Consider the following 24,139-nt stretch of genomic DNA (forward strand, 5'->3'; position numbering starts at 1 on the left):
AATTTACAATGATTTCTAAAATCTCCAAGGTTATCACTTGATAGTATTTTTGGTGCAGAAAATACTTACCTGATTAATACTGGCCACCATGTATAGCCTATCGTGTGCTGAAAAATGGCGTTTAACCCTAAAAACAACAACAACAACAACTTACCTGATCACATTACATTAAAAGAACTTCTCTGCTACCTCAGATTCCTGTCCTCCCAGAAGAACAAAAAAATGTATTGCTGTCAATTCAGAAATAGAGACAAAAAGGAGACTACTCTTATGGTTTAACTCCCCTTTCTACCCACTAGGTGCCTTCATTATACCCAGATGTACCCAGTTTTAAATTAAGTAAAACCTAAAAAGGATGCTTGATTTCAGGCAAATGGAAACAAGAGAAGGCAGACTGGGCATGACAGTCAGCCAACTCCACTATGTCCAACACTGAGACATCATGTTCCAGTCAGTTCATAGAAGTCACTCATATTTTGTGAGATGAATTCTTCATTAATGCACTGGATCCTTTGACAGTTCATAATACACTGATTTAAAAACTCCCTTACACTCAGCAGCCATCATTTGGGGCTTCATGTCTTGCATTCCTGTCTTTAGTAGAAGGAATTGTCTTTGAAAGTTGATGTGGATACTGTCTGTCTTGTCTTCAAAGAAAAAATAAAAGAAGTTCACCACTGGGAACTTGTTTCCAACTTGCTGCTTGGGATAATCGACTACAGCGGACTTGACAGACAAAATGAGAACTCACTTCCAATATTGATCCTCCTACCATCAATGAAAAGCTTTCAAAATGGCTTTCATCTCAAGAATGTTGATATGTAAATGACAATGCTGCAGGGGGTCACGTACCACTGGCTTCCCAAAATGATGGAATGAGGTGTGCCTCCCATACCAGCTTTCCATGCTCACATCCAAAAAGCCTGTGATATTCAGAGGTTGCAACTGAAGAGGTACAGCTAAAGTGCTAAAGTGAGGTTGCTCCATTTTCTAAGATGGTACCTCAAATGTTTGCAGATTGCAAGAGGTTGATCCAAGGGGCAAACAATCTCAACCTCCATTTGCACATTTTTTATGGGCACATAAAAAGGTAACCAATGATTATAAGGTCCAAAGCCAGCAGGAACTGTCATGGAAGATAGATAGTCCAGTGTAAGCCAGCAGGAACTGTCATGGAAGATAGATAGTCCAGTGTAAGCCAGCAGGTGAAGGAATTGTCATTGAAGATAGATAGTCCAGTGTCAGCCAGCAGGAACTGTCATGGAAGATAGATAGTCCAGTTTAAGCCAGCAGGAACTGTCATGGAAGATAGTCCAGTGTAAGCCAGCAGGAACTGTCATGGAAGATAGATAGTCCAGTGTCAGCCAGCAAGAATTGTCTTGGAAGATAGATAGTCCAGTGTAAGCCAGCAGGTGAAGGAATTGTCATTGAAGATAGATAGTCCAGTGTCAGCCAGCAGGAATTGTCATGGAAGATAGATAGTCCAGTGTCAGCCAGCAGGAACTGTCATGGAAGATAGATAGTCCAGTTTAAGCCAGCAGGAACTGTCATGGAAGATAGTCCAGGGTAAGCCAGCAGGAACTGTCATGGAAGATAGATAGTCCAGTGTCAGCCAGCAAGAATTGTCTTGGAAGATAGATAGTCCAGTGTAAACAAGATAGCCACTATAATATTGATTGTCAATTCCCATTCCTGAGGGAGACATATGGTACTCTGTTTACCTAAGTTTTGAACTCCATACCTATAACGAAAAAATGTTTAGATGGTATGAGGTCAAATTTGCATTGATGACAAGGAAACCAGGGTTGAGAAGAAGAGTAACAAGGCACATCATACCTTGCTCCAAGGTATAACTCACCTGACATTTTTATATAATGTTGTCCAGGTAGCTTCATGTTGAGTTGTCTGGACATGAACCATTATACAGTCCATCAGTGGAGTGAAAATCCAAGGACTTAGTCCAAATGGGAATGCTCTAAATGTCTAAAAGGTGACTTTCTAGGCAAATTGTAGGAACTTCCAAAATCCTATGTGAATGGTGACATGAAGATATACATCTTGTAAGTCCATAGTGATTGCACACTCTCCATTTAGAACCAGGTGTGACTGTATACCAATGGGTGAAAATGAACTGAGAGAGTGCACTTAGATCAATGACAGCACAAGAGTGACATTCTACTTTGAACCAGAAACAGCCTCAAATAAAAGCCTGGAGAATATACACTGTAAATGATTTCTACCACCCTTTCTCGGAGAAAGTCATTAATTTCTTGTTGCAAGCTGCTAGCTTTGAATGGGTCTGTGGGGACATTTGTAGCTTTTGGGAACCCTGGACAAAGGGTCAGGCCCATGAGTTATCAAGGTCAATCTTGTCCCATTTGGCACTGATGAATTAGAGCCTTCCCCTTACTTGCATCTGTGATAAGGGTGGCATGAAGATGATAGGTAGATAGGCTGTCATAGATAGAAACAATCCACGTCTCTCTGCTTCTTGTCCACTTTTGCTCAGGAGAACTGTGGTTTTCATTAATTGTTGATTCAAGGACTGATTCCCAGTGGTCTATGTCCTAGGGGCATCCCTGCAATCTTTTTCTTCATTGCCTGAGAATCTATTCCCTGTGTGTAGCTGACACTCTGAGGTCTCCTTGGTGGCTTGTTTACATATCTCATCAACTTGACCATTACAAAAGAAATCAGCTCTATTTAAGATGCATGCCATTCTGGACTCCCATGTATGTCTTGTCGGGTTTGGGGTGGATTAAGATAAGCTGAGTTCCAATGAAAGATTGCCATAGATACTAGATCCAACACAGAGCCCATGACACTGCACACCAACAGCTGCATCATTAAAAGACTTCCAATCATGCTTACAGAGTAAGGCTTATCACACACAAAGCCGTGATGTCTCGGTTGACTCATGGGGTATCCATATGCAAAACTAGAGTGTGGGACTTATACAACTGCAGACTATATTGTGAGAGAAGGCATCTATGTAAGAAAAAGTTGGTTGATGCTGATGTCTTGTAGTTGACAACATAAGCAGCTCTTTTATGTCAGTAACTCTGCCAGACTGGAATAAATCTGAAAAATAGATTCTTCCTCTTAAGTTAATAAATCAGCTGATGCTGTAACTTTAGACCAGTTCATTGGCAGTAGTTGGAATACTTCTTCAATCAAAACCAAGAAAGCTGAGTTGTCACATACCATAGTATGATCTAATAAAGATGAAGGACTTGTTGTTGTTTTGGTTGTCTTTTGTGGTGAAGCCATTATCTTGTGTGCTACCTGTGAAGTAGCTGGAAAACATGTTGAGAAGATGGTGGGTGGATCACTATACTCACACAACATCAAGGCTCCCTTTGTGTGGCAAGGATTGAGAACAAAGTGAAGCAACATCTCTTTTAGATACTGAGGCACTCAGCTGGACATCATTTGCAGTGACTACCTGTTGGCAATATACTTGTTAGACTGATCCATGAGAGTGCCTATGTAAAATGGATTGGTCAAGCTGAACGAAAACCATTCTTCTGGTAGATGACACTGTATGATCAATTGTGACCCATTGTGATCAGAGGTATATGGCAGAGTCTGGTAGTGAAAGAACAGGGCCATCTTAGTTGGCATAAAGTTGTCTAGTTCATGAAATCAGGATGGGGTAGAGATATTTGATTCACATAGCAAGTCCATAAATCTGACATGCAAGATGGTAATGAGACTATGTTTTGTTCTCTATCTCACATCCCAACATGTTATATGGTGTCAACATGTGCTGCCAATAAAGATTGATCCTGCCGTAAAGGAGCCAGAGCATGATGGCATATGATGCTTTGTGACTGATCAACCATGTGTAGTGTTATATCCTTAAGAAAGTAAATCCTGCACCAAAGTATCATCTTCATCAATACTTATGGCATCTTCATCCCTAAACAGTGCTGACATGTGTTGTTAAATTGGCAGTGGGAGCAAATTGCACATACAGAATGCTTATCAGCTGCATGATTCCAACATTTACAGATTTTACTTTTAGTTTTGACATGGTCTAATATGTAAGACAATTAGAGCAGAAAATATAAACAGATGTATCACGACAGATGAATCACGACAGATGTATCATGACAGATGTAACCCAACAGATGTATCCTGACACATGTCCTGTTCATTGAACTCGGTGGACATACCCTATAAAAACATGTTTACCTGGAAAGTGGCAGCCAATAAAATCAATGCACTGAAGCATCACTAATTATACGTACAAAGTAGATGCAATATCAATTTAAGACAATATGCCCATTTGGGAAAGGCCAACTAATGACCTATGCAGGTAAATTCAGTGAAACTTCATGTATATAATGCTAAGACTAGATTAGTAGAGAAAACTTATCCATATGTACCCGACCATTTAATTACAGCTAAAACATTGTGTGGTGGATGCATATGCAGCCTGTGCAGATACATAAGTGTGTGATGATGGCAAAGTGATAATACTGAAAAGAGAGAACTTTGTTGTCAAAGAAAGAAACGTTTCACATATTAGATGGAGTATAGTCCTTTCGAAGCAAAGAATCCTCCAACTTTGATTTGTCATGTTCTATTTTCACTCATTTGTTTAATTTAAGTTTGTGAATAGTTTGTTCTTTTATACAAGAATATGCTTTCCATTCATGTACTGAATCCCTTAAATCGCCAAAAAAGCAGTCAGCTTCACTGTCATGACATACTCTCTCTCACACAAACACACACATACACACACACACACACACACACACATATACCAGTAGCTATAGTTTATAGTATTACCTCCTTAATGCCATAAGCTACTCTTTCTTTCTCCAAGTGTGGCAACAGCAGTCTCATTGCTGGATAGAATGAATCGGTCTGAAAAGGAAAAAAAATATTCTTACATTCCAAAATCTACAGGATTATGTTTTCTACAGCATAAAACACAAACTGATTTCATGACATGACTATAGTTTTAAAAGACAGGACATCAAAGCTGATTTAGACTGACACTATTACACAGACTTAATTGTACAAAATCATCAAATCCATGACATCTCAACTGTTGTTTCCTTTCTATTGTAATTAATTTAGCTAAATAGTATGTACATTTAAACAAAATTCCAATTTAGTAACGAATTTTTCATGTGCCATATGGTTCACTACCAGTATATCTCCTTATCAAGAAATTTTTCTATTAGACTGCTGTATATTTTTTACCATACTGTACCAAATGCAATTGACCAGAAAGTAGGACCAAGCCCATGTATCTCACACACGCACACATGCATGCATGCACACACACACACACACACACACACACACACACACACACACACACACACACACACACACACACACACACACGTGGATTAGAACATTGGTACATGGCGTCTAGGAGATTTGTGCAATTATTCCCAGCAGGTGTTCAATTCCTGCTTAGAAGGAACTATGCTCTCTATCCTGTTTGATTATAACTGTTTCATTCTCTATAAATTTCTTTCATAAAATCATGCATTCATATATACAACATGGATCTAGACATACAACATGGATCTAGGCATACAACATGGATCTAGGCATACAACATGGATCTAGGAATACAACATAGATACAACATAGATCTAGGCATACAACATGGCTCTAGGCATACAACATAGATCTAGGCATACAACATGGATCTAGGCTTACAAAATGGATCTAGGCATACAACAAGGATACAACATGAATTTAGCATACACCATGGATCTAGGCATACAACATGGATTTAGGCATAAGCACTCTGCCTTTCTGGCAGATTTGTGCATATCTGTATAGTTCAAACTAGCATACAAAATGCAACTAGAATCATGGACTGAGAAGTTGCCTTTTAAATACATATGAGTTATTTCCACTTTAAATGTATATGTGGTATTTCCACTTCACCTACTGATTTGGGGAGAAGACTCCTGGTGAATGATTGATTTGAGGCATCCCTATCACAGTTTCTCAATGATCCAAGATTCCTGATTTCTGAAGCACCTCATCTAGCCTTTAACATACAAACAAACATATCCTATATTCCTAGCATGCACCACATTCTACTGTGGACTGTAAGACACAGGGACCCTCATACACTGGGCTTGAAATCAGCAGTCGTCCATGAGCCTGATGCTAGTAAATTTCCATCTTGAACTATTAATTTATAAGCCATTAAGATAGTTAAATTATGGCCAATTAACTAATGAAGGACTCATAAAGACTGAGCAGGACTAGTAAATTTCAACTAATGAAGGACTCATAAAGACTGAGCAGGACTAGTAAATTTCAACTAATGAAGGACTCATAAAGACTGAGCAGGACTAGAAAATTTCTACTACTAGACCCTCTGGCTACAAAGTTAAGTTCTAGACCTCTATTGATCATTTGTAAGTGGTGACTTTCTCAGCTATGTCGATGAATATAATTAACAGCTTCGCTGATTAAATACTTTCCAAAAGATATTTTCATGAGACAAGGATTAGCTAGAGTAGATTACAAGTGAATCCAAAGATCAGGTGTTGAAACACCTGTAGGAATTGGTTTTAAAAAGTATTTATACAAGTCATCAACAAATGTACATCAAACTGAACAAGAGATTTGGATCACTGAGCAACAAGCATCGGCTTATTTCAAGAGATCTCTTTTTAAACAACAATATTAACTTCTATTTTAGGGATATAAGCCTGCTACCTCATGAATCCAGCCATGCTAAAATACAAAAAGCATTTTTTCCTATCTCATATAAAGGTCATTACCTCCCCTTGCCACAATCAAGTGTCACTAGTTTTTAAGTTGAGCAATATTCTAATAAAGATGTTTGCATGATGGGGTGGTTGGGAGGGTTTTAAAGTACAGTAATGTGATTATGTAAGTATTCCTGGAGAAACACAGTTTAATTAAAACTTTGCTTTCTTCTTCAAATACGTTCCCCAATCATATTAACATTAGGAGAAGGCTATGCTGAGCATCCAACCTCTATTTGGGGTATCCTTCTAGGGATGGAATGATGGCTGGATTCCTCAGGCTAATGATAACCCACTCTCCTAATTACATAAGCAACACAGCCAAGGGTCACTTGATCTGTGACCCCTACATATGGTTAAGAAGATAATTTTTGAAATCTTCTTACATACAAATTTTCGCTGGCAAATCCAGCAAAGCTGATAGGCTGCATTGATTGTTTTAACATCTGGGCTGCAGCCACATGACCCACCAGATTCGAGGTTGGCCTCTACAAAGTGAAATCTCCATCTTTAAATCTTGATGGCAGCCTTCATTTCTAAAAGGTTGATGTGGAGAGGCCACTCCCCTGGCTCCCACAGGCCAGTGATGGTAGTAAAGTCTGGCAACAGGTGGGCACTATAACAGTACATACTGGCATTGGTACATACTGTTATTTCCACTTGGTGTTTCTCCAGCAGGATTGCCATGGTCAACCAACCCACTGATGCAGTAATGGACATGATCATGACTGTTTGATCAGTGAGACTTGAAAAGGGTTGCCTAGTAATGTCATTTGTAAGAGGTGCATAAAAAGACATCCAAGCAGGATCAAGTCTGCTGCCACACGCAGTAATCTGAGGAGTTGCAAGAACTCTCTTGCTGAAATCAAAGTCCTGTTGGAAACAGACCTGACAAGTTCAGCGACCATGATTATGTGAACACTAGGAAGCTGTACAAGATTCAGGCTGGTGTTAACTCCATAAGCAGTTGGACAAAACAGCTGGGATGGATGGAGGTCAGACTTTTCCCAGTTCACTAGAAAGCCTAGATGATCTAAAAGTGTGAGCAGATCATATCTGCCTTATAGAAGAATAGAACTTACTATATGATTCTGGAAAATGTTATCCAGGTACAATGCCATTTTGTAGATGAAGCTGATCAGAACAGGCTGATGATGAAATACATAACCTTTTTAAAAACCCCAAGGGCTGAGGGCAAAAGGTAGGACTTTGAACTGAAAAATTGTGTTGCGTTAAGCAAAATGGAGACACTTCTGTGACATGTGGTTGATAGGAACCGTGTTGCTGCAAGCATAATGGAAACATTTCTGTGATATGTGGTTGATAGGAACCGTGTTGCTGCTAGCAAAATGGAGACATTTATGTGACATGTGGTTGATAGGAACCGTGTTGCTGCAAGCAAAATGGAGACATTTCTGTGACATGTGGTTGATAGGAACTGTGTTGCTGCAAGCAAAATGGAGACATTTCTGTGACATGTGGTTGATAGGAACTGTGTTGCTGCAAGCAAAATGGAGACATTTCTGTGACACATGGTTGATAGGAACCGTGATGCTGCATGCAAACTGAAGACATTTCTGTGACATGCGGTTGATAGGAACTGTGTTGCTGCAAGCAAAATGGAGACATTTCTGTGACACGCGGTTGACAGGAACTGTGATGCTGCATGCAAACTGAAGACATTTCTGTGACATGCGGTTGATAGGAACTGTGTTGCTGCAAGCAAAATGGAGACATTTCTGTGACATGTGGTTGATAGGAACCATATTGCTGCAAGCAAAATGGAGACATTTCTGTGACATGTGGTTGATAGGAACCGTGTTGCTGCAAGCAAAATGGAAACATTTATGTGACATGCGGTTGATAGGAACTGTGTTGCTGCAAGCAAAATGGAGACATTTCCCTGACACACAGTTGATAGGAACCGTGTTGCTGTAAACAAAATGGAGACATTTCTGTGACAAGCGATTGATAGGAACATGAAAATGTGCATCAGTCAGATCAAGACTGACGTATTCCACTGGATGCAGAGACTGATTGATCTCAATGTCTCCATCTTGAATTTCGGTGGCAAAATGTATTGGTTGAGGCAACTCCAATTGATGATTGGCCTCAACTTGCCGTTTGCCTTCCAAATATGAAACAGCCTGGAATAAAAACCCAGGAATTGTGGTTTTCACACAAGCTCCACTTCCTGTTTTCGATGAGTGACCATATCTCCTGTTGTAGAGAGGCATCCTTCTCCAGATCTGATGGTACATCCATGAAGGTGGGAGAGAATGAAGGGGAAGGGGTTGCAAAATGAAATCCAAAGCCCCTCCAAAATGACATTGATCACCCAATTGTTCTGAGAAAATAAGGTGATCCAGTGACAATGAAACTGCAGAAGGCAGCTGCCCACACAGGTAGGCTGTCTGCAGGCGGTGTGGAGGGTAGTTTAACGTCTAGAGTAAGGAAGCTTAAAGGCAGAGAGACTAGGTTTTTTATCATCTCTGTATGGTTGCCTCCTAGTTTAGTTACACTGGCAATGGGCTGGGATCTATTTTACACATTTGACAGAGAGAAAAAAATCCCTTGTTCCTAGTATGCTTATCGTTCCTCCACAGTGGCAGGGTCTGATTATTTCAAAATGCCTGTGTGTGTTCAGCAGTGAGTTTCAGGGGCAATTCCTGTGCTGACTGCCTCCAAAATTCTTCAATGTTTCCTCCAAACATTAAAAGGTGACTTAAACAACCAGGGTATGATGAGGCTTGAGTGACATGGACCAAAGACATGCAACATCATATCAGGCATAAGTTGACTGAAACAGTCCTTGGATATGCCATAATAATAATAAAAATAATAATTATAATAATAATAATAATAATAATAATAATAATAATAATAAAAATGACCTTATTTAAAGAGAGTAACACAATTAGCTAAGAACTAATCTACCTTGAGGCCCTCATACAAAGAAATTTATTTATTTTAGCTGCATCTCTGAAGCCACTGGTTATATTGGGTTTGGAAGAAGGAAACTGAGTGGGCATTTCTAATCTCAACTGGAATACTATTCTAGAGCAGAGTTCCAGAGTATTGGAAACATTTTTTAAATAACTCATTTGGTTTGGGAATTTTATACTGTTTGCTAGACATTGATCGCAGGTGGGGAGTATTACCAGGTAGCCTATACTGGAATAGTGATTGTAAATATTCAGGAGCACTATTATGAGATATCCTGTACATTAATTTGGCTTTTCTCAAACAGATTCGGTCTTTAATAGGTAATATTTTTAACCATCCAGCTAAATTTTCCTTGCTTTCTTTCTGGATTGATATTAGCCCAAATGCTCTTTTTTTGAAGATGTGCCAGCTTTGCTATGTTTTTATCATTTGAATTACCCCATACTGTATTACAGTAGTCTAAATAGGGTTGTATGTAACTGTTATAAAATAGTTTTCTGTGCCTTTCTGGAGAAAATGTCTTATCATACTGAGAAGCCATAAACTTGAATCGACTCTTTTACTGATATGTTTAACATGTTCATTCCATGATATGTTATTATCTACCAGAACACCAAGTGGTCTATCATGACAGACCATTTGCAAATTTTTATCCTTCCATGTCAGACATAGTTCATCACTATCAAGATTTGTCCTTCTTTGCCGTGTTGAGATAACTAATATTCTAGTTTTACCAGTATTTACCACCATACCATTGCATGCACACCAGTTTTCCAGTTTGTTTAGGGCATCCTGTAAAGAAATTTCCAGTTCATGCTTTGTGTTTTGGATATCTGACAATACTGTGTCATTTGCATAGAAATCTGTAGATGATAGTGAGCCCCTTAGTAAAAGTGGTAGGTCATTAAAAAATAAAATGAATAGTAATGGACCTAGAATTGAGCTGTGTGGTACTCCATATCTAATTGTTCCAGGTTCAGACAGAACATTATTTATGTAAACATGTTATGTTCTCTCATTTAAGTAAGAAGTAAACCATCTAATTGTTCTTTCATCACACTGGTAGATTTTCAGTTTCTTCAAAAGGATTTCATGATCCACCATGTCAAAAGCTTTCCTGAAATCTACAAATACAGATCCTATTATTCTACCTTGGTCAAGTGCTTGAAGCCATTTATCAGTTAGGGAGATCAAGGCAGTCACACAGGAATATGCCATGGAATGAAGAGCTGTCTGGCTAATGATTCATGCAATCCTGGTAACTGGCTCCCAAGCGCAGTCATTGTCAGATTTCTTGGTGAGTCAGAAAATTGCCAATGAAGCCAAATCTAACATTGATGACATGGCAAGGAACAAATCTGTGCCCACATTATAAAACATAGCGGCAGACATGTGAACTCTGCTAGAATTTTGTCAAGGGTCAGATGATTAGTACTGAAGACATCTGAGTGAGTTATCTACTAGCCAGAAGAGAAAGTCACTGGCACATGTACTTGGCTTTCCAAGAAGAAAGCCTTAGAATTCCCCAGGTCACCAATTCAACCAACAGCCAGTCACTGACCTCCTTAATTTTAGTCAACTGGGGAAGGAGCTGAAAGGATGGCACCTCATCCTCCAGGCTGAAATATACTGATGTGGGAACTTTATATTCTTGAATAGTGGTAAGAGGTGTAGGGCGTACTGAAGTTTCTAACACCCTATACACTTCCTTGCAGCGAAATTCAGTCAGTAAACATATGGAAGTCTGGCACTGCTGGGATGTCTGGCTGGTTTACCTGGCATATGGTTGGCCTGGATGCTGCCGGAACAGAAGACAGTACAGCTATCACTTGTACTGACCACTCCCAACTCTAGGCTGGATGGTCATATTTCTCACTGAAATCTTTGTCATAGAAAGGTTATGTTACTGACAGCATGGTTAAATGTATGAATCTGTCACTAACATCCCTGTAAATCCTAGTTGGCCAGACAATTTGATCAAAAAGAATCCCACTGCTGGGATGGCTGAATGGCCACTGATGGTCAGATGGCCTGTGACAGCACAGCTGTCATATGAAATGGATCAAATGGATCTGGTACAAACCCCTTGCATGCAGATTTACATGCCTGAGAGCCATGTGCAGCCTAAAATTGAGGGGACACTCCATCAATGAGTCAGAAAAAGGTATGAAAGTGAGTGCAGGAAATAAATGTAATATCTGGCCTGATGTCAATAAATGAGTTATCTTTTCCTGGACCAGATGACATATCTGTTCAAAGATGGATGGTTGTATCATCTCAACATTATTCTCCTTCACTAGTATCACTGTAACTGACATCACTGGTATAACTGTAACTGACACCACTGGTATAACTGTAGCTGACTCCACTAGTATAACTGTAACTGACTTCACTGGTATAACTGTAACTGACACCACCGGTATAACTGTAACTGACACCACTGGTTTAACTATAACTGACACCACTGGTATAACTGTAACTGACACCACTGGTATAACTGTAACTGACACCACTGGTATAACTGTAACTGACACCATTGGTATAACTGTAACTGACACCACTGGTTTAACTGTAACTGACACCACTGGTATAACTAACTGACTCCACTGGTATAACTGTAACTGACTCCACTGGTATAACTGTAACTGACTCCACTGGTATAACTGTAACTGACACCACTGGTATAACTGTAACTGACACCACTGGTATAACTGTAACTGACACCACTGGTATAACTGTAACTGACTCCACTGGTATAACTGTAACTGACTCCACTGGTATAACTGTAACTGACACCACTGGTATAACTAACTGACTCCACTGGTATAACTGTAACTGACTCCACTGGCATAACTGTAACTGACTCCACTGGTATAACTGTAACTGACTCCACTGGTATAACTGTAACTGACTCCACTGGCAAGCAACAAACTTTAGGTTAGGGGAGAATAACCCAGCATTCCCAACAAGATCTGCAACTGAGGCTGGCTTTGGATGTATAATGAGGATGTCAATATTACCTTTCCTCAACTTATAACGTCTTTCCTTCCCTTTGATGCCTTGGACTACTGTAGCCCAGTCCACTTCTGTCCACGTTACACACACTGCATGGCAACATACACTTAGTACATACTAGAGCCATGGTTTTGCATTCCTTTGCTTTAAATATTTAGCATTTCATGCATTTAGTTGATATTTCTACTGAAAGGACAAAAGAAAAGAAAACAAAGCATAAATTAGCAATTCAGCATGTTACTAACTCTCTAATACCACCCCTTTCTAATGGAGTAAGTGAAAATAGCCAGTCTCATGCTAACTCATAAATGACAACATGAGTTCAATGATAGCATGCTGTAATGTCATCTTAAATAGACATGCTGTAATGTGGTCTTAAATAGACAAAGTCCGTAAAGGTGACAAAGTTGCTCAAATTTAGAAGAAATTTTAAAAATAATGTAAACAATATGTAGAAGAATGATTGTTCAACACAATAAATTCAAATTTATAGTTGGATGGTCCAATTTTAACACTAAGATGGCTTGGATTGTTTGAGGTATAATGTATGTGTCATCAAAACAGCAGCGAAACTTAAAAACTCGAGACACCTGGTGGTGGCAAGGGGATGTAATGAGCAAGAGTTATTGCCCTTTGTATACATGAGTTAGAAAAAAGATGATTTTTGTCTTTTAGTAGGACTGGATTCACAAGGTAGCAGACTTATGTCCCCAACATTAATGTAATTGGGGAACGTATCTGAAGGTGAAATAGGGATCTAATTCAGAGAATAAATGTAAGCCTTGCCTTCTTCTATTAAGGTAGCAAAAATCATTTCATACTGTTATTTTTCAGAAATTCATTAAGTTACATTAGTTTATGACTTCTGAGATGCTCCCTTGATGCAGCCAAGCAGTTACAATGTTGTTTACTCAAGTAAAATGTATTGCAGCCTTTGTAGGTGATGGTATTAAAAAGCTCTTGCACATTAAAAGGGGCATTTAATAGCTGACTGACCATTAAAACTGTTCATTAACAGAATGTAATAGCATCAACAGTTAATACATGGACTCGCTTCCAAAATATAGTCATGTCATTTAAGGTTTATGTATTCCTATTGGCCATTACAAAATGTATTCTGGCCATCTAACTTCGCATGAACACAATGACTATACATTATAATTAATTATAACTGACATACATTGTAATTAATTATAACTGACATACATTGTAATTAATTATAACTGATGGCAGCACATATATGACATAAAAAGTAATTAATTACAGATAAGTTTTTAAAAAATTGTTAATCAACTGCCACTAGAACATGCAATTTAATTTACTTTCCTTTTCAAATCTTTCACAACAATGAAGTCCAAAAAGATTCATATTTCATTTAAAATTAACCTCCTACATATGTAGCTGTAAAGATGAAGTTGTTCATCTGTAACCTTAGTAACCGCCGTGCTTTGAATAGATGAACACTCCAGAGGGAATACACCTTAGCATGTGCTCTCATGTACATTTATGGGGTTTGTTTCCAACTAGTTTGATCACTTTTATCAACTTTGTTATTTTCTGGTGAAGTTTCAAAAGCTAAAGAAACAAACTGCTGTTTGCAATTATAGTCCTGTTATCAAGATATCATAACAGTTGAAACTAAGCTGTGTGATACTTCCAATGTCAACTATAAACCTCATGGACTGTGTGATACTTCCCATGTCAACTATAAACCTCATGGACTGTGTGATACTTCCCTGTCAACCATAAACCTCATGGACAGTGTGATACTTAAAATGTCAACTATAAACCTCATGGGTTGTGTGATACTTCCCATGTCAACTATAAACCTCATGGACTGTGTGATACTTCCAATGTCAACTATAAACCTCATGGACTGTTACACTTCCAACATCAACTATAAACCTCATGGACTGTGCAATGATTCCAATATCAACTATAAACCTCATGGGTCATGTGATGCTTCCAATGTCAACTATAAACCTCATCGACTGTATGATACTTCCAATGTCAACTATAAACCTCATGGACTGTGCAATGATTCCAATATCAACTATAAACCTCATAGGTCATGTGATGCTTCCAATGTCAACTATAAACCTCATTGACTGTGTGGTGGTTCCAATGTCAACTATAAATTTCACTGGCTGTGTGATACTTCCCATATCAACCATAAACTTTATGGGTTGTGTGATACTTCTAATGTCAACTATAAATCTCATGGACTGTGATAATTCCCATATCAACTATAAACCTAATGGGTTGTGTGATACATCCCTATCAACTAAAAACCTCATTGGTTGTGTGATACTTCTATTGTCAACTATAAACCCCATAGACTGTATGATGCTTCCAATGTCAACTATACAATTATGGGATGTGTGACAATTCCCATATCAAATATAAACCTCATGGATTGTGTGATACTTCCCATGTCAACTATAAACCTCATGAAATGTGTGATGCTTCCAATGTTTACTATAAACCTCATGGACTGTGTGATACTTCCCATGTCAACTATAAACCTCATGGACTATGTGATACTTCCAATGTCAACTATAAACCTCATGGGTTGTGTGATACTTCCAATGTCAACTATGAACCTCATTGGTTGTGATAATTCCAATGTCAACTATAAACCTCATGGACTGTGTGATACTTCCAATGAAAACCATAAACCTCATGGGCTGTTTGATACTTCACATGCCAACTATAAACCTCATGGGCTGTTTGATACTTTCAATGACAACTATAAACATCATGGGCTGTTTGATATTTCCAATGCCAACTATAAACCTCATGGGCTGTGTGATACTTCCAATGTCAACTATAAATCTGTAAAAATATTTGGTAATGCTGCTTACAAATATGTATGTAACCTGGTCATTCTTTATGGATGGGGATTACCACCAAAATTAAATGCATGTATTTTCTATTTTCAATTCCTCCTCAATGCATTATTGTAAATGGCTGCTTGGAAGTGCTACTTTCATAATTCTATCCATGTATAGTGTATTCTTCATTGATGCAAATTGTACGTGGCAGTTTGCACATGTTACTTTCCTTCTGCATTATTGTCAATGGCTGCTTGCAAGTGCTACATTCATAATTCTAGTCATGAATTTTCTATTCTTCATTGATGCAAACTGTAAATGACTGCTTACATGTGCTTAGATATACTTTCCTTCTGCATCATTGTAACTTGCAATTTGCCAATTACTGAACTGATTCTGTAGTTGTGTCGTATGGCAAATTGTATGTCAGTTATTACAAGTTTTAATATTCTATTTATAAATGCTATAACACAAGTTACATCATTCCAACTGCTGATTTTATTCTGCATTGCATAAGTTCTGCCTTTGCAACACCATAACTTCAAAATGTTCTCATAGTCCATTCTTTATGACAGATTGCACCTTCTAAAACAATGACAATAATGTAGCACCAATCATGTTGCAAGTTAGCATCAGGGAAGTTAGCATAAAATGAATGCCTCATTATGACAACAGATGGCGTTGTGACATGTCACTTTCTTACAATATGACTACTCCCCTGACCCTAGCAACAAGAGGTTATACCACTTTACGGCATTTTTGGCCATCTTATTTTAAAATATGATTCGAATTATATTGCTGCATTACAGTCAGCTGGTTTCCCAGAGTATTAACATTTGGAAGGGAGGTGGCCTGCATGAGGCATAAATAAATGTATCAAATTATATACAATTTGAAGTATAAACAATGTTACATTTCTGCTCACTCTTCCCACCACATTTTTATTTGGACATCAATTTAGAGCATGTTTATTATTGTATAGTAATGCAGTGCAAATTCTGCATTTTGTATCAGTAAAGACCTCATAAGGTTTGAGCAAACTGAAGATAACTACACCTCAAGGCCATATTTTCTCTTTCTGGTCTATTCACAAGAGAAAGAGAGATTCATAAGGTTCTTTACATAATAATAGAAACCACTAGCCAATTTCTGACTGCAGTACTATTCATCAGCTACATTATAAGCATGCAATACATTTTAATGTGAGTTACAGGCCTCCAAGTACTATTCATCAGCTACATTATAAGCATGCAATACATTTTAATGTGAGTTATAGGCCTCCAAGTACTATTCATCAGCTACATTATAAGCATGCAATACATTTTAATGTGAGTTATAGGTCTCCAAGTACTATTCATCAGCCACATTATAAGCATGCAATACATTTTAATGTGAGTTATAGGCCTCCAAGTACTATTCATCAGCTACATTATAAGCATGCAATACATTTTAATGAGTTACAGGCCTCCAAGTACTATTCCTCAGCTACATTATAAGCATGCAATACATTTTAATGAGTTACAGGCCTCCAAGTACTATTCCTCAGCTACATTATAAGCATGCAATACATTTTAATGTGAGTTATAGGCCTCCAAGTACTATTCATAATGTGAGTTATAGGCCTCCAAGTACTATTCCTCAGATAAGACACAAGACTAGGTTTATGAAAAATGGGGTCATTATTAGAAAATAGAGACCAAATGATGTACCTGTTGGTGATGAGTGGTTAGTGAGCAATCAAATTGCTTTTCCTGAGTCGTATAGACAGTTAATTCATAGCTTAGCCCAAAGAACTCCTTAAGCTAGTCTTTTAGGTGTCAAGAAGACTTATCATAAGAGTGATGTTCATAAGTACTGTAGATCTTGTCAAACTTGTCAAATGGTAGGAAATCCCAATCAGAAGATACCTAAGGCACATCAGTCATCTGCAACCTATTCCTTCATCTGACCAGCTGACAAACCATTTAGCTGAAAAATGGTAATCTCTCAGTTCCTTACCTAATACCAAATCAAGCTACCAATACTTGTTAACCATAATGTGTGCAAACACAAAATTCCCATAAGCTATTCCTTTAAAGAATATTAAAGCAAAAACTGTTCTAACTGTTTTGACAGTGTTGTTTAACACTTGTTTGCCTCCCCAAATCTGTCCAGTCTGATCAAGGGTCAAAGTTTAGGTTTGAATATTTGCCAACAACTTATGCATTATGACATCTAACAGTTTCATTTTTCTGCCTATTGCCCTGAACGTCATTGGGCTACCACAAGACTTTCCAAAAACACTCACATACCCAGGATAAATGTATACAATTATACTGCATCGAACCGAAAAAAAGACATTGATCAGTAAAATTATGCAGTGTATAATTATCAAGTAAGATCAGTAGAGTCTTTTCCCTTGTTGATATTTACTGAAGGAAAGACCCTAAGACTGTCCCAAAACACACTTATCGACCCAGGATACATGCATACAATTATAAAAACTTAATGAAATATGCAAGTTTTGGTGCATTCTCTCTCTCTCTCTGATCATGGATAATTCGAACAAAACTACTTTTATATGACAAAGTGCATCACACTTAGTAAGTCGGAATCATGTGTAACTACATTAATATTTCAAAAATTATTTTAAAGTGTTTTTTAAAATCTTTAATGTGGCAAAGTGCCACAGAATGATTAGAACCTATGGGTGCTACATGTATATTTTTTAACATTCTTGAACCAATATATTATTTTTAATTGGTTTGATAATGGTAAGAACTGCAAATAAATAAAATAAATAAAAGTAAAATCTCCTATAACATTATGCCTTTTGTCTCTGATAATTTACACTTTTGAGACACAAGTTTTAAAGGATGCAAACCAGTCTTAAAGTTTTTTAAAAATCTACATTCAAAGGTTGATGTTGTTGTTGTTGTTGTTGTTGTAGGGTTTAACGCCATTTTTCAGCACACGATAGGCCATATATGGCGGCCAGTATTAATGGTGGAGGAAGAACCCGGGAAAACCCCGGAAAGAACCACCGACCCACGAGAAGCTACTGGCAAGCTTTCTCACATACCCACATTGGCTGAATCCGAGACTCGAACCCACGCAGACAGAGGTGAGATGGCAGTGGTCCGTAACGGACAGCGCTTTAGACCACTCGGCCACTCGGGGCCCCCTTCAAAGGTTGAGGTTCTGTATATGTAAAATAAGTTTTGGAAAACAATCATACACTAAATCTAATACTTCTAATCATACACTAAATCTAATACTTCTAATCATACACTAAATCTAATACTTCTAATCATACACTAAATCTAATACTTCTAATCATACACTAAATCTAATACTTCTAATCATACACTAAATCTAATACTTCTAATCATACACTAAATCTAACACTTCTAATCATACAATAAATCTAATACTTCTAATCATACAATAAATCTAATACTTCTAATCATACACTAAATCTAATACTTCTAATCATACAATAAATCTAATACTTCTAATCATACACTAAATCTAAAACTTCTAATCATACAATAAATCTAATACTTCTAATCATACAATAAATCTAATACTTCTAATCATAAGTAAACATTTATTATCATGATATGAATATGATCATCCACAAATATGTTCCACAATGACGATGATGATAAGAATAAGAAAACCTTCATCTGACAAAAGCTCGTTAAGAAGAGCACAGGGGAATATATCACCATCATTTCTCATCCGTACTTTGCTAAAATAACTAAGGTTTCCAAAGTAAAGAGAGATATCATTAAGAAGTAAATTTCTTAAAAGATAAAAATAAATGCTTAAAGTGTGTAAAAACTGGAGCTCAAGAACATGGACCAACCTGCTGTGGTGTATGTGTTTTATTTTCATAAGGTGCTATAAATTATAGAAAGCATATGGTTTTGGAGAATGAATAAAACTTTGTCACTAACTTACACCTTAAAAAATGAAATAAAAGAGTTCAACTTCAATATTTATCAGACACACACAGAGATCTAGTAAATTCATTATCTGCAACTTGCCACACAAAATTATTGTCAAAAGGCAATCTAAATCCCTGTGGGAACATTCATTATTATTGGTTCAGTAAAAAATTCCCAAATTTAGAGTGCCATCTGTTGTCATAATGCCATGCTAATACTCTAGTAGCCCAATATGACAGCAGATGGCAGCACAAGCTGGACACCAAAGACAATACTGATAAAACTTAGTATTTACACTGTTGCAGGGCCAAATCTGTATGAATACTGCAGCTTGAATGATGTAATTGTAATATTGGAAGTTTATAAATAGAATATAAAAACTTCTAATAATACAGCATTTGCCATACAAAAAACTACAGAATCAATTCAGTAGATGGCAAAATGCAAGATACAGTGATGCAGATGGAAAGTAGATCTAAGTACTAGCAAGCATGACTAAAATTATGGATGTATGACTTGCAAGCAGCCATTTACAATAATGCAAATGGAAAGTAGCACTTGCAACTGCCATGTACAGTTTGCATCAATTAAGAATACAATATACACGGACAGAATTATGAAAGGAGCACTTGCAAGAAACTATTTACAATAATGCATCAAGGAAGAATAGAAAATACATACATAGAATTATGGCGGTATTACCCCTCCATAATTCTTCGAAGACCCTATGGCTAATTACAGGGTTATATTAGTCCTACAATGCAAGACGTCTACCATGATACTGATGTTGTTTGGTCTACCCAGGGTAGAGTTCTTACATCATACGACTACGGGTGATATTTATCTATGTACTACTGCAATGTGTCAAGATTGGTGAATATGTAAAGATTTGTGAACTATCACCGTGTCTTTGTTTCCATTGTGAAGCGTTTTGTGTGACTGCCTCCAATGATCAATGAAATCTTTTAAAATTCTCTTCTTCTTGTCAGTTCCTTGGGTTTTCCATATCTTCTCAAGAAGTCCGCACAGCTCAGCAAATTTCACTTTGGATGCTAAAACTTCGCCGATATCTGCCGAGTCCCCTTTGTCATTGTCTCCCATTTTGTCAGCTTTGAAAATATTTTAATACAATTATGTGTGTATGCGTGCATGTATGTTCAACGATAGCGATCTACCATCCCCCTTGTTACACATACAAGTTGGTGCTCTGATTGGGATATATTGTTATTACGGAAGTGACTATTACCACGGAAATATTAGAGGCAGTGGCAGGAAAGGACTAAATAGAGGAACAAAGTACACTGCACCGGAATTAATGCACTAATACGATCAATACGGATATCACTGCATTTTTAACCCAAAACACAGAAATACTTCAGTTTTCCTATAAAATAATTTAGTGCTAGTAAATTACACATAAAACAATAACAACTATGTTAAAACTATGGATAAGTGCGTCATGACGCCATGATACATTGTTGCACAGGCCTTTTTAATTTTGTCACGCAGAATAAAGTGATATAATGCGAGCATTAGAACAAGGTTTAAATATGTCTCTCTTTAATTGTAATAGCAGTGTATTGATTGTAAATCATCAGATTCGCTGTTTATTTAAAAAAACAATTATATGAATATTCACATCCTTTACCTCAAACAATAAATATCAGCAACGCCAACATTAAATTCACATAATCAGTACGAAACCTAGGTGCTAATCTGGACAGTACTCTCACACTGCACCAACATGTCATGAACGTATGCAAGGCTGCATATCTTGAGCTGAGACGCATCAGCTCAATTCGCAAATATCGTTCAGTTGATGCCACTAAAACACTTGTGTGTTCATTAGTACGTTCAAGACTGGACTATTGTAATTCAATTATGTCTGGTTCATCTCAATATCTACTCCAGAAACTTCAGAAAGTTCAAAACACAGCTGCTCGGATCATACTTAGAGTACCACGATCAGAGCACACCTCCCCGCTGCTCTGTACCCTACAATGGCTATCCATTCGATCTAGAATCAAGCACAAAATTTGTTCTCTATGCTACGTTTCACTCTCAGACTCTAGTCCAACATACCTATCCGATATCACCCATGTGTACACACCAGCAAAATACTTACGCTCCTCTTCTGACAATCGTATACTCGTTATTCCCACTATGAAAACAAAGTCATATGCACAGCGTTCTTTTGCATACCAAGGCCCAGCAACGTGGAATGAATTGCCCACTGAACTTAGACACAAAGACACAGTGATCACATTCAAGAGGGCTCTCAAAACTCACTTATTTCGGCTGCAAGAACAAACTTAAAGACCTAATAATGTTTTCTACCTGAAATATTCTCAGCATGTTTTTTATTTTTTAATGTTTTTCTAATTTCATGGTGTTTGTTTTTGTAATAATATTATTATATGTTTTTTATCTTATAGGAGTTGTAAAGCGCTTAGAGCTTCTAAAGATTAGGCTATACAAAGTCCTCATTATTATTAGTTATTATTATTAGTGTTACAATGGGCGTTTCAGGAACGGACTTGCTGATCTCAGTCAACGCCTTCCATGAATGAATATTTTCTTCTGCTCGTCACACGCGAGTGCATGATTTAAGGAAGTGCACGCTCACCGTGTTTGCCTTCAATCGAAGTTACAACAGAAGTCATCTAAGTGCATTGATATGCTGTCTACCACTGGGATTATTCATCTCAATTGAACGGCATAATATACAATATGCGGATATTGTTTTCTCTGTGTAAGAAAATGTATAGCAGAATATACTTCACAGAGAATTTATTTTTGTATGAAAATATCTAGCATTGACTGTGGCTATATTTTATCAAATATTTTATACAATACATAGTACATAGATTACGTCAGATATTTTTTTCTATAATATATTTCGTAGAGATTGTGTGAAAATATTTTATATTAGAGAATTATGGCTGCGCATATTAAATACAGTACAGTATTTTGAAATAATTTATGAGTATATACAATGCTGTAATGAAATAACATAGATTCGTCAAAGAAACTTAAAAGATAAACGATCTCAAAATATAATTATCCGGAGGATCTTGATAAATGAATGGACTTAGGAATTATTTTTGGAACAACGATTACGCTTGGCCAAGCTTATGAGGAAAAGTAGGTTAAGTCCTTGCATGGTATTTGGCCCCAAAAATGAAGTCGCTCAACTCCCGGCACAGACGGCGAATGCGTCAATGACAGCATTGAAACAATTAGTGAATACTGTGTCAGCATTGAAGATCACCAAAGACAAATTAATTAATGAGATGTTTTCGGCATATCAGCATATCAGTAAATGGAAATATCAAAGGCACGTTTACCTATGATAAATGTATGCGAGAACAAGAGTTAAGGTGGCAGATGCAATGTCTGGAGTTAAAGCGGTAGATGCAATGTCTATAAGCGGTAGATGCAATATCAATAAGCGGTAGATGTAATCTCTGGAGTGAAAGCGGTAGATGAAATGTCTATAAGTGGTAGGTGCAATGTCTATAAGTGGTAGATGTAATGTCTGGAGTTAAAGCGGTAGATGAAATGTCTATAAGTGGTAGGTGCAATGTCTATAAGTGGTAGATGTAATGTCTGGAGTTAAAGCGGTAGATGCAATGTCTATAAGCGGTAGATGCAATATCAATAAGCGGTAGATGTAATCTCTGGAGTGAAAGCGGTAGATACAATGTATATAAGCGGTAGATGCAATATCTATAAGCGGTAGATGCAATGTCTATAAGTGGTAGATGAAATGTCTATAAGTGGTAGGTGCAATGTCTATAAGTGGTAGATGTAATGTCTGGAGTTAAAGCGGTAGATACAATGTATATAAGCGGTAGATGCAACGTTTATAAGCGGTAGATGCAATGTCTAGAGTTAAAGCGGTAGATACAATGTATATAAGCGGTAGATGCAATATCTATAAGCGGTAGATGCAATGCCTATAAGTGAAAGATGCAATGTCTAGAGTTAAAGCGGTAGATGCAATGTCTATAAGCGGTAGATGCAATGTCTATCAGCGGTAGATGCAATGTCTATAAGTGGTAGATGCAATGTCTAGAGCTAAAGCGGTAGATACAATGTCTATGAGTGGTAGATTCAATGTCTGGAGTTAAAGCGGTAGATGCAATGTCTATAAGCGGTAGATCCAATGTATATAAGCGGTAGATGAAATGTCTATAAGCGGTAGATACAATGTATATAAGCGGTAGATGCAATGTCTATAAGTGTTAGATGCAATGTCTGGAGTTAAAGCGGTAGATGCAATGTCTATAAGCGGTAGATTCAATGTCTATAAGTGGTAGATGCAATGTCTGGAGTTAAAGCGGTAGATGCAATGCCTATAAGCCGTAGATGCAATGTCTATAAGCGGTAGATGCAATGTCTATAAACGGTAGATGCAATGTCTGGAGTTAAAGCGGTAGATGCAATGTCTAGATTTAAGGCGATAGGTGCAATGTCTATAAGCGGCAGATGCAATGTCTATAAGCGGTAGATCCAATGTATATAAGCGGTAGATGAAATGTCTATAAGCGGTAGATCCAATGTATATAAGCGGTAGATGAAATGTCTATAAGCGGTAGATACAATGTATATAAGCGGTAGATGCAATGTCTATAAGTGTTAGATGCAA

At 37.4% G+C, this 24,139-nt stretch overlaps 1 protein-coding gene across 1 annotated transcript in view; it reads right to left on the bottom strand.

Moving 5' to 3' along the window:
* Nucleotides 1–20,707, bottom strand: part of LOC149806325 (DNA ligase 4-like) — a 108,641-nt gene extending 87,934 nt beyond the window's left edge. The window contains exons 1-2 of the mRNA XM_089951622.1: nt 20,392–20,707; nt 4,798–4,875 (exon numbers count right to left, since the gene is read on the bottom strand). Coding sequence (XP_089807748.1) covers nt 4,798–4,875; nt 20,392–20,589 — 276 coding nt within the window. The 5' untranslated portion in view covers nt 20,590–20,707. The remainder of the gene's footprint in view (nt 1–4,797; nt 4,876–20,391) is intronic.
* Between the last annotated feature and the right edge of the window lie 3,432 nt (nt 20,708–24,139).

The sequence above is a fragment of the Sinohyriopsis cumingii genome, chromosome 1 (genome assembly GCF_028554795.1).
Source record: "Sinohyriopsis cumingii isolate HCF-2022 chromosome 1, ASM2855479v2, whole genome shotgun sequence".
Lineage (NCBI taxonomy): Eukaryota > Metazoa > Mollusca > Bivalvia > Unionida > Unionidae > Sinohyriopsis > Sinohyriopsis cumingii.